General features: G+C 45.0%; 1 protein-coding gene across 3 annotated transcripts in view; it reads right to left on the bottom strand.

Annotated features, from left to right (window-relative positions):
- Dipk1a (divergent protein kinase domain 1A) overlaps nucleotides 1-12,143 on the bottom strand; it is a 75,203-nt gene that overhangs the window by 4,910 nt on the left and 58,150 nt on the right. For all 3 annotated transcript variants that reach the window (XM_075943585.1, XM_075943584.1, XM_075943583.1), the window contains one exon: nucleotides 2,115-2,222. In XM_075943585.1, coding sequence (XP_075799700.1) covers nucleotides 2,115-2,222 — 108 coding nt within the window. The remainder of the gene's footprint in view (nucleotides 1-2,114; nucleotides 2,223-12,143) is intronic.

Genomic DNA, 12,143 nt, shown 5'->3' with positions numbered 1-12,143 from the left:
GGTGAAAGTCCTTCATTGGGGATTATAAAAAAAGCCAAACCTCAAGACTGAAGTCTGGCAGGCAGGCTAACTCATTACCCAGTCATTTGTCCTGAACCTCATCCAGGAAAACTGCAATAATCTTGTTTTTTCTTGATATTATTTTAATGATAAGTTCTTCTGCATCGTATTTATCAGCTTTTTGTGGTTTACTTGTGATTTAGTTCATTCTCCTATGCCTACAGTTTCATTCCTCTTGAAGTATGAGCTCAAATGTTATCTTTAAAAACTTTCCCTGAATACCAGCTTGATTTATGGTGCTGACCCATTCATTCATTTTTGAGACAAGAACTCATGAGTCCGAAGCTGGCCTCAAGCTGGCTATGTAGACAAAGGTTGAAAGACTAAATGCGGGGGCTGGAGAGATGGCTCAGAGGTTAAGAGCACTGATTGCTCTTCCAGAGGTCCTGAGTTCAATTCCCAGCAACCACATGGTGGCTCACAATCATCTATAATGAGATCTGGTGCCCTCTTCTGGCATACAAACATACCTGGAAGGAATGTTGTATACATAATAAATAAATAAATCTTAAAAAAAAAAAGAAAGACTAAATGCATTTGTAAGCCCCCTCAACCCTAAGACAGTTTTCTAAAACCTTACACTCACTCTCTCTTGGAAAAGGGACAGTCGCCCACACACACACATGCTGGGCTGCTTATCCTCCTTGTGAATAATCTCAAACATAACTCCATTCTGGGAATTGAGGCAAAGACAACCCACAGATGTTGACTTAGTTCCTGATGTATTGATTTAGTCGCTGAACCAAAGGTCAGGATGGACCACAGATGCTCTCCCTTATCACCTGACCACACAGCTATTCTCCTGCCCTGGAATAGACCAATCATTGCTAGTAACCCTTTGAATAAGCCAACAACCTACAGGTTCCCCCCTTGTGTCTGTGGCTTTTCACTTTAAAAGATGGGCTGTAACAGCTATTCATGTCCTTCATATCCTGAACCTGAAGGACCCTGTCATGACAGAATAAAAATCCTCTTGCTTTTGCATCAATTGCAGCTGTGAGTGGTGTCTGGAGCAACTCCTCCCTTGATGTTTGGACTTCTAGTCCAACAAGGTAACCTTAAACTTCTGGTCCGCCTGGCCCCACCCCTTGAGAGTTGAGAGTACAGGAATCTGCCGCGTCATGGAGAGAACCCAGGGCCTTGTGCAGGGTAGGCAACAGCTCTACCATCTGAGCCACACCCCCAGACGGTGCGTACCAGCTCCCAAGCACATCTGTCTCCACCTCCTTTGCTAATTCACCTTGTGCTTTTCCCAGATAGAAAGTACATTTATAATGATTTTATTATTTATTTGCTCATCTATGAGCTATGTGTCTCCCACCCTTCCGGGTAATGCCGGCTGCTTAAGGACAGCTGTCCATCACACAGCACTCCTCTAAGACGCTGGGGAAGGGATTCACAAGTCTCTGTTCCGCTGTGTCAGGGTCTTTTCAGGTAGTTCAGGCTGACACTAATCGTGCAGTGATCCTCCGTCTCAGTCCCTGAGTGCCTGGATTGTAGACACGCGCCACCATGCCTTCCTAAACAAATACCTACTGAAAACTGGACAGGAGCTTGCTATGTAGTCCTGTCTGACCTGGAATTTGCTATGTATACCAAGCTGGGTTTGAACTTGAAATCCTTCCTGATACGTGCACACCATGCTTAGCTTCAAGACTTTTTGTTTTGTTTTTCTGACAGGGTTTCTTGGTGTAGTGTTGGCTGTCCTGGAATTAGCTCTTGTAGATCAGGCAGACCTCAAAATCACAGAGACCCGCCTGCCTCTGCCTCCTGAGTGCTGGGATTAAAGGCTTGCACCACTAATGCCTGGTGCTTCAGAATTTTTTAATGATGCTTTTAGTTTAAGGGAATTTTGAGTTCACTAGCCAGGTACAGTGGCACACGACTGTAGAGACAGCCCTTAGGAGTTGGAGACAGACGGATTAAGAAAAGCTACAGCCACAGAGAGAGTCGGAGGCCAGTCTGAGCCACATGAGACTCTGTAGGAAAAACAGTAATTAATGATGATGTGATTGGACATACTGACATTCTGGAGTGCTTATTTCTGTCCATACCTGGTTGTTGGGCTTGGTGGACAAGCATTTTCCAAAGTACAGTGTTTCTGTGACACAGAGACTGTTGCACGCAGGTCCGTCAATAACTCCGGTCTTGTATTTGTCACACTGAAAACCAGGAGATAAAGAGGTAAATGTCCATAAGTAGGACTATCTGAAGGATCCGAGTAACTGAGAGATACGGTCTTTAAGAGGAAGTTCTCAAGCCAGAAGATGGTGTTGTATACCTTTAATCCCAGCATTCAGGAGGCAGAGGCAGGTAGATTTAGACAGACCTGCCCGGATTTGAATTTAAGCGTTGTTATTTACCAGCTCTGTGAGAAGCTAGCTATTGGAGCATACACAGAATTTTGGAAGCGTTTTTTTCCCACTCAACATGGTCTGAAGTAGTATGGTTTCTACTACCATCCAAGAAGAGAAGAACTATATTTTCAAAAACTTCATCACAGCTACCTGGGCTACAAGGTTGACCTCTAGGCCAACCTGGACGAGAATGAGACCCTACTTTCAAAAGGGGGAGCAGGAAGAAGAAAAGGAGAGAAGGAGGGAAAAGGAGAGGAGGAGGGATGAGGAAGACATCTGAAAGGGTATTTCAATGCATAATTTGGGTTGAGGTAGAATTAAAAATGAAAATGCAGAATATTCAGAGTGGAAAAACAAAACTTGTAGGATACAACTAGCATATCTCTTAGAGGGGGATTTACAGCCTTAAATGCAAGGCTGAAAAAACACGAAACTACACTGAGTCATTAAAGAGGCTCAAACTTGAGGTTTACACTAAGTTAGGCCTAAAGAGCTCACAAAGCCCTAGCACTAATGGGAACAGAGCAACAGGTGCAGGAAAACCCAGCAATATCCAGAGCTCCGTCTTTAGAAACTTAAAACAGAAGCCTCAGCAAACCTGACCATGAACACAGGAGAGGAGACAACAACAAACATTAACAGGGAAGCGCTGGGTAGTGGTTGGGAAAAATACAATGACTTTATGGCAATATATTTGAAATGAACAAGTTTTTAGAAAAATATAAATAACAAAAATAATGCCAGAAGATGCAGCAAAGTTGAACAAAATTAATAAACCATTCGAAAATTTTTGTCCTAGACAGGTTTCACACTAACCCAGGCTGAGCTGGAACTCAGTAAGTACCTAGGCTTGAACATGTGGCAATCCTCCCGCACTGGCCTCCCAAGTCTAGGACTATGGCCATGAGCAACCTGGCTACACGTGAATATTTTAAATAATGAAATCAGAACTGGTGGGGGAAAGGGAATTGCTGGAGGAGGAAGCATGAGGAAGAAATGAGGGGAAAGAATTAGCACACTGTACAATACCTATGTATGAAGAAGCTATTACTTTGTATGCTACCTAGCCACATAGACTAGGTAGAGTTCACATGTTTGAATTCTTAGTCCCCAGATAGTAGACCTGTTTGGGGAGGATTTGGGGGAAGTGCGTCATCTCAAAAGCCCATGCCATTTCCAGTTCCTGGAGGACAGGCTGTAATGTTCAGCTACTGCTCCAGCCCTATGCCTGCTTTCCTGATGCCATTCTTCCAAGGAAGTCATAACTCATCCTCTGAAACCATACGCCCCAGTAACTCTTCTATAAATTGCCTTGGTCATGTGATAAGTGCTCCTTGTCACAGCAATAAAAAGGTAACTTGGGAGGAAGAGGCAGGCGGATCTCTGTGAGTTTGAGGCCAGCCTGGTCTACAAATAGGGTTCCAGGACAGCCAGGGCTGTTACACAAAGAAACCCTATCTTGAAAAACAAAACAACAAAAAAGACAAAGAAACTTCCCTAAGAAGTTAATGAAAAAAGCAAGACACACACACAGTTCTGAACCAATATAGTGAAGTATTTGCCCAGCATATATGAGGGTTCATTTCCAACACTGCATACCCAACAACAACTGAATCAGTAACCAAAATCTTTTGCTCCAAAGAAAAAGGGTCTAGATCTAGAGGTCCTCTGAACACCGCCACGGAGCTCTGTTTGCAGACATAGAACCTGGGCCCAGTCAGCCTCCAGGGCGGTGCTTAGAACCAGCTGGTGAAGCGCTGGACTGACAAGCTCGACTGGACTAGCAGAGCAGGTTTAAGGTTGACTCAGCAGACACCACTCCTAGAGTCCCCACAGAAGGTCTCTGGTCCCCTCCCTCCCTCCCTCCCTCCCTCCCTCTCTCCCTCCCTCCCTCCCCATAAGCCAGCTAAGATGGAGCCACAACTCCCATGTTGTTTTTTCAGGACTTTGTGCAATGCCTGACACATCATCAAAAAGAGGTAGAAGTACCTGCCAACCGGGAGCTGAGGGAACATGCCAGGCTCTCACCTAGGTGTAGTATTCTCTATCATAAAGAACCTCTGGGGCAGCACTGACAGCTGCCTTCTTCAGCTGTCCTGACCTTCAATTCTCCAATCCCAAGATCACTCTGTTTAAAAGAACAGCCCCTTCTGAACACTTCCCTTTCCGAATGAGTAACTGCCGCCTGCTCCTGGGCCTGTATCCTTCCCCATTTCTAACACCATCTGCAGGCTGGCTATCGTGTGTACTGGAACATAAGGTGACTTAAAGGCACAGGCCACCGCGGGCATCTCTGAAGTGGCCTGTATCCTTCCCCAGGTCTAACACCATCTGCAGGCTGGCTATCGTGTGTACTGGAACATAAGGTGACTTAAAGGCACAGGCCACCACGGGCATCTCTGAAGTGGCTCCGCCCATGTGCCCCACAAACAATGTAAAGAACACAGTGGTTCTGACTGGGAGTCAAAGGGATGGGTATGCACCTGAAGTACCAGGTGTTCACTGAGGGCAATAGGATTGTATTCCCTTTTTAAAAAATTAGTATGAAAAATGTGTTACTTTCCCATAATATCTAAGTTCCTTTTTGTTTTCTTCTTACAAAGTCTCTTATTGGTAAACCACTAAGCAGCAACCAGTCCGGAATACAGCTATAAAAATCAGATTGGCTGTGAGCAAAGGCCTCAACCCAGTCCTGCATCACAGAGGCAGTCACACAACAGGCTCTTCAGCTTGCGGTTTTCCTATCACAGATCAAAGGCAACCGTACCACACACATGTGTGAAAAAGGCAGCTGGCTTCATAAAACTACAACCATTCCAAGTAATGTCTACAAAAGTGTTCATCTGTGCATCAAAATAACCAGTAATTATTAAGTAATTTTTTAAAAATTAAAATAAAAAAATTAAAAGACTTACTACTACTACTCTAATAAACAGCACCTTTTGCCTTTGCTTGCACATACCTCACAGTATCAGAAGAGGGCACTATTTACCTTTCTTTTTACAAAACCCACTTGCCCTAACAGAATCCTGCCCCAAAATACAGACTGGACCACAAGGGGGCAGTAACAACAAGCAATGTATATAGTACTTGGCTTTTAAATATTTTCAAAAATCCATGATCTAAAAATGTATTTCAAATGCCACTTTCAGATAGCTGCTTTTCCTTAACAAGACTAAAAACAGGCACACAGAGACACATACGTCCAGAGACAGACACCAAGACACACACACGTATATAGACAGATACAGGCGTGCATATAGATACAGGTCCACAAATACAGACACACAGATACCCACACACATACACACAAAGAGATACAGATACAGACACACAGATACCCACACACATACACACAGAGAGATACAGACACAGACACACAGATACCCACACACATACACACAGAGAGATACAGATACAGACACACAGATACCCACACACATACACACAGAGAGATACAGATACAGACACACAGATACCCACACACATACACACAGAGAGATACAGATACAGACACACAGATACCCACACACATACACACAGAGAGATACAGATACAGACACACAGATACCCACACACATACACACAGAGAGATACAGATACAGACACACAGATACCCACACACATACACACAGAGAGATACAGATACAGACACACAGATATATACACACTGCAGAGAGACAATCACACAGGCAGTGTACAAATACAGATACGCACACACACAGAGCAGAGGCGCGCTTGTCACAATGCCTGAAAACAACATTTTCTCTGTTCCCCTCTCACGTTTGTCAGTCTTCACCATTTCAGCGCTTTGTCTTAAGCTTTTCCATCTCTTCCTCTACTAACTTCCTCTCACACTTTAAAGATGCCCAAGCCAGGCCAAGCTAAATAAAACTCTGTTAAGCATCACTGTCTAATCAAGAACATGGCTCCAATGGCCTCAGTCTATCTCATGATTATTGCTTTAAGTAACAGATCATTATCCACGGGAACTGAATCTCAAGAGAGACGGATTAGATTTGGAGTCCCTGGGACCACTTAGTGCCTCTGTTAGAAGGTGTGTTCCTCTAATACTCACCCAGGGCTACTGGCCAGGGGCGCTCCCCAACAACTACAGACAGGGTCGTGAACCCCCATCAGAGGAGCCAGTCAGAGGATGGAACCTTGTGGCCCTGAGAAACACACAGAGGTACTTCTCCCGCTCCAGCTAACGAAACAGGGCTTGACTAGGAAATCCTGCCTACAGAGCCCAATTATACAAGATTTCTCTATGGCTGAGCACCAAACAGGATTGGCTGAAATGATCTAGCAGTTAGGGGATTATAATTATGTATTAGTGGGGAGGGAGCATAACAGGAAAAGGAGAGACTCCTTCCGACCAGGGAGAGTGGTTGCTCTCATTTTCAGAAGTGGCTTCTCACCTTACAAACTCTGCAGGCTGACTTTGGTTTTCCTAGGGACCCTACTTAACTCCAGATGCTTTTTCTAGCTTTCAGAGCCCATTATCAAGCTCATAGTGGCTCAGCTAGAATTCCAGCACTTCAGAGGCTGAGGCAGCAGGGCCAAGGCCAGCCTGGGGTACATAGTGATTTCTAAGCCAGTCTGGGCTACAGAGAGATCCTGTCCCTCCTCAACCCACTTCACCCCCACCCCCCAAAAAAGGAGGAAAAATCTTTTACAGGTAACCAGGTCCTAGCCAAGTTCAAGGTATGGTGGCTTCTACATGGCTCTCGTTACTCCATGGCCTGTGCACATCAGCAGTGTTCTTAGGGAGGAAATGCTGGATAAGCCTGACTCACAGTCTGGGGAAGAAACACTCCATAGCTGTGGCCCAGATCCTTCTATTCTATAAGGCTCCGGGAGGTTTTGTTTTGAGACAGGTGTCACTACGCAGCCCTGATTGGCCTGGAACTCGCTACATAGACCGGGCTGGCCTTGAGCTCAGAGATCCACAGCCTCTGCCGCCCAAGAGGTACTACCTCCTCTATGAGCTTTTCTCTACCCTTCTACTTACAACGGTCTCTCTGCCCACGAGGTACTACCTCCTCTATGAGCTTTTCTCTACCCTTCTACTTACAACGGTCTCTCTGCCCAAGAGGTACTACCTCCTCTATGAGCTTTTCTCTACCCTTCTACTTACAACAGTCTCTCTGTTGGCAAAGTCTTCTTTCTTTAGATTTGCAACAAGGAGGGGCCAGGCCTGCTTGTTTGTTGATGTTTTTGTCCTGCCCGGTACCCCACAACTGTTTAGCCCCAAAGAAAATCACACATAGGTCTCCATAAATTATAAGCTGATTGGCCCATTAGCTCTAGCCCCTCACTGGCTAACTCTCACATCTTGATTAACACATTTTTCTGATCTGTGTTAGCCATGTGGCTCAGTACCTTTTTTCAGTGGAGCAGATCACATCCTGCTGCTTCGGTGGTCTAGGCGGGAGAGGTAGGAATCAATTTCCTCCTTCCCAGAATTCTCCTGTTCTCATTACATCATTTCTACTTTCTATCTGATTTTCCCGCCTATATTTCCTGCCTGGCCAATCAGCATTTATTTATAACATGATTGACAAATTACAGACAATTCTCCGGCACCACTCAGTTCTCTCAAGTGGCTGGGATATAAGTCTCCCCCAGACTCCTGTCTTAGAAATGAGGGCTAGAAGAACCATGAATCCAGCCAGGCTTTAATTAGGCACCCAAAGTCTGCCAAGGGATGGCATCACAGGTGAGTGCTACACGTTCATGAGGGGCTGGGGACTGACACAGGCTGGGCCAGAGCTCAACCAACTGAGCCACATCTACAGCCCCTTCCCTACAGATTTGGGACCTGACTAATCTGACGATCTTTTATAGTTGGTTTTGCTTCTCTGGCAGGACTCTGACAAAACATTTTATCATATATTTCCATGTTTGTTATATCTATCTTCTCATTCATACTCAAGGGCAGGCAGAAGAGAAAATAGTAAGTAATAATGGTAATATGGTCAAATGGAGTAGTATACGTTTTTAACCTCAGTGCTTGGGAGAGAGAGGAAGAGGACCTCTCTGAGTTTAACTATTCCACATAGTCAAACCCTATGCCAAAATAACTAATAACAATGATAATAATAGTGTATGTGAGACATGCTGTTAATATACGAATTCATTTTATCCTCACAGTCACCTGATACAGCCATTTTATGAAAGCTCAGTAACTTCCCTCTTACACAGTTCAAAAGGGCGACCGGACCTGAGCCCTAAGTCTCTTTTACTCCAAAACTCACACTACAATAGACACAACCCCTCACACAGAAGTGGGCAGTGGAAAAGACAGGCAGCCACACAGAGAACACACCAGGCGAACATGATGCTGTGGATAACCTCATCCCTATCCTAGACACCGCGGAAGGCGGTGCTCCAGCTTGGGCAGCATCAGCAACCTTTTAGGAAAATCTCACAATGCTATAGTTACAGAGATAACAAGTCTGAGGCTGCCTGCCTCAGACCAAACAAAAGCAAGGACCTCCTCTAGGAGATATACCACTCAGGGGTAGTGGGTGAGCTGGGTTAAAGAGGGGCACGGGGCAGAAATGTTCTTTTCACCTGTATGCACTGAAGGGGGCGGGGTCACAGCCCAGGGCCTTGTCTCTGGCCTGGGGTTCTCCCCAGTAGACAGACATGATACGGTAATCAAGAAGTTCCTGATCCTCAGTGAACCGTATCATCAATGCAAAGTACTTTAATATAAGTAGGTGGTGAAAGTAATAAGATTGCAGGGCTGAGCATCAGACGTGGTTGAAAAGGCGCTCTCACTGCGAGCCCCACCTTATGGAAGGTGGAAGGAGAGAACCCACTCCACACGCACACTGCGGCACACATGCACCCCACCTCACCATCACGTACACACGATAATCCTAAATATTTTACGTGTATGTGTTAGTGGCTGCAAGCATACGTATGAACTGTGTGGGTGCCTGGTGCACACGGAGGCCAGAAGAGAGCATGGGATCCCTGGAACTAGTGTTGCAGACACTTGTGGGTGCTGGGACCTGAACCTGGATCCGACTCATAAGCCCACGTGCAGCCTTCCTCATCAGACATCTGTCTCACTGGCCTTTCTCCTTAGGAGCCTTCTGTCCAACATTGCAGACAACTGCTCCTTCCCATCAGGTTGCCTTCTTCACCAGGAGGCTCTTCCCAGCACGGGAGGGTGGAGTACCATAGCCATTCCCTACGACACATTGTTACCTTGTCTCACTGTGTATGTGAGCTCCATCCCAGTTCATTCTGTGTTTTTGTCTTTTCACTATGTTTCTTACTGTGTAGACTTTTAAGATCTCACAACTGCATCCCTAGCACCCAGAATAACTATCAGAGAGCAAATATTCAATAAATACTTGTTGACCTTCTATAGCTGGGATTATGTATAAAATCTACATATAATCAATATATAATTTATAAAGCCATCTACCTATATTGTCTCTCTCTCTCTTTCTCCCTTTCTTATTTCTATAGCTCTGGCCTCAAGCTCACACACACTTGCCTCTGCCTCCCGAAGTGCTGGGGTTTAGGTGTGTGCCACCTGGAGGAAGGACACTTTTAAAAGACTGCTATAGGAGGAGGCTGGAGAAATGGCTCAGCAGTTAAGAGCACATATTGATCTTTCAGACTACGTGCGTTTGGCTCCCACATTCACACTACACAGCTAACAACTACTTAAAACTCCAGCTCTGGGACACCTGATGCCCTCCGGCCCTCTGCAGGCACTACACTCGTGTGCACACATCCACAGGTGTATACACACACACACACACACACATATACACACACATACACACACACACATATACACACATACACACATATACACACACACATATACACACACATACACACACACATACACACACACATACACACACACACATCCACAGGTGTATGCACACACACACACATACACACACAAACACACACATACACAAACACACACACAAACACACACATCCACAGGTGTATGCACACACACACCACATACATACACATATACACACACAAACACACACATACACAAACACACACACATCCACAGGTGTATGCACACACACAAACACACATACACACACAAACACACCCCCACAAACACACATACACACACGCTAAATGAATGCTATATGACAGTGATTACATATGCACATATCCACACGTGTATGCAAACAAACACACACACACTAAATGAATGCTATATGACAGTGATTACTTTGAAAATAAATATTTTAAAACAGAAAAAATAGAGGGAATCCTAAAAGCAATACCGCCAACACCCAGAGGGAAAAAGGTTACACTTGTGTTAGTAAACAGTGGCATTTGTGGGTCTTTAGGATCAGATGTGTCTCGTTCTGATCTTCCTCCACAAAGATGAGGCTGAGGATTTGGGATGAAATCTGTTCAAAGCTTACACAATGCTGCTGTCTTTTCCTGAGCATGTTTTTGTTGAGCATGGCTTTGAGATGATGCAACTTTTAATTTTACACCTAGAATTTAAAAACAGCAACCACATATGTTCTGGTTCAGCTCAGTCTACTTAAGTAAAAGAACAGCAGATGTAGTAACATACAAGAGAGATAATCCACTCGGACTCCATATCTCTAAACAAGAATGACTGGACTGAATAAGGTGTACACATTGCTGAAAATTTTGAAAAACTCCTTAGGCAAATATTACACAACTAAAACACTGGAGGACAAATCTAAAATGCATTATAAATCTAAAATTGCATTTTAAGGCAGTGAGGGGCTGGTTCAGATTTTTTCTACATGTATATTGTTAGAATTATAGTATCTGTATGAATGGTTTTCCTTTTCTTTACTTTCAACTTTTAAAACATTTAAAATATGTCTCTCAAATAATACAGTTAGATTCCCCACCCCACCCCTGAGATAGGGCTTCTCTGTGAAATAGTCCTGGCTGTCCTGGAACCCACTAAGTAGACCAGACTGGCCTTGAACTCACAGAGATCCGCCTGCCTCTACCTCCTGAGTGCTGGTCTTAAAGGCATGTGTCACCACCGCCCAGCTAAATTTGTTTTCTGTTTCTGCTCTGAGGCAGGGTCTCACTCTGTACCTTAGGCGTGTGTCACCACCGCCCGGCTAAATTTGTTTTCTGTTTCTGCTCTGAGGCAGGGTCTCACTCTGTACCTTAGGCATGTGTCACCACCGCCCGGCTAAATTTGTTTTCTGTTTCTGCTCTGAGGCAGGGTCTCACTCTGTACCTTAGGCATGTGTCACCACCTTCTGTTTCTGCTCTGAGGCAGGGTCTACTCTGTACCTTAGGCATGTGTCACCACCGCCCGGCTAAATTTGTTTTCTGTTTCTGCTCTGAGGCAGGGTCTCACTCTGTACCTTAGGCATGTGTCACCACCTTCTGTTTCTGCTCTGAGGCAGGGTCTACTCTGTACCTTAGGCATGTGTCACCACCGCCCAGCTAAATTTGTTTTCTGTTTCTGCTCTGAGGCAGGGTCTCACTCTGTACCTTAGGCATGTGTCACCACCTTCTGTTTCTGCTCTGAGGCAGGGTCTACTCTGTACCTTAGGCATGTGTCACCACCGCCCAGCTAAATTTGTTTTCTGTTTCTGCTCTGAGGCAGGGTCTCACTCTGTACCTTAGGCATGTGTCACCACCTTCTGTTTCTGCTCTGAGGCAGGGTCTACTCTGTACCTTAGGCTACCCTTGAATTTGTTACGTGGTCTACAC

This window comes from Microtus pennsylvanicus, chromosome 12, assembly GCF_037038515.1.
Source record: "Microtus pennsylvanicus isolate mMicPen1 chromosome 12, mMicPen1.hap1, whole genome shotgun sequence".
NCBI lineage: Eukaryota > Metazoa > Chordata > Mammalia > Rodentia > Cricetidae > Microtus > Microtus pennsylvanicus.
The sequence above is the reverse complement of the archived record's forward strand: the minus strand, read 5'-3'. Positions and strand labels throughout refer to the sequence as shown.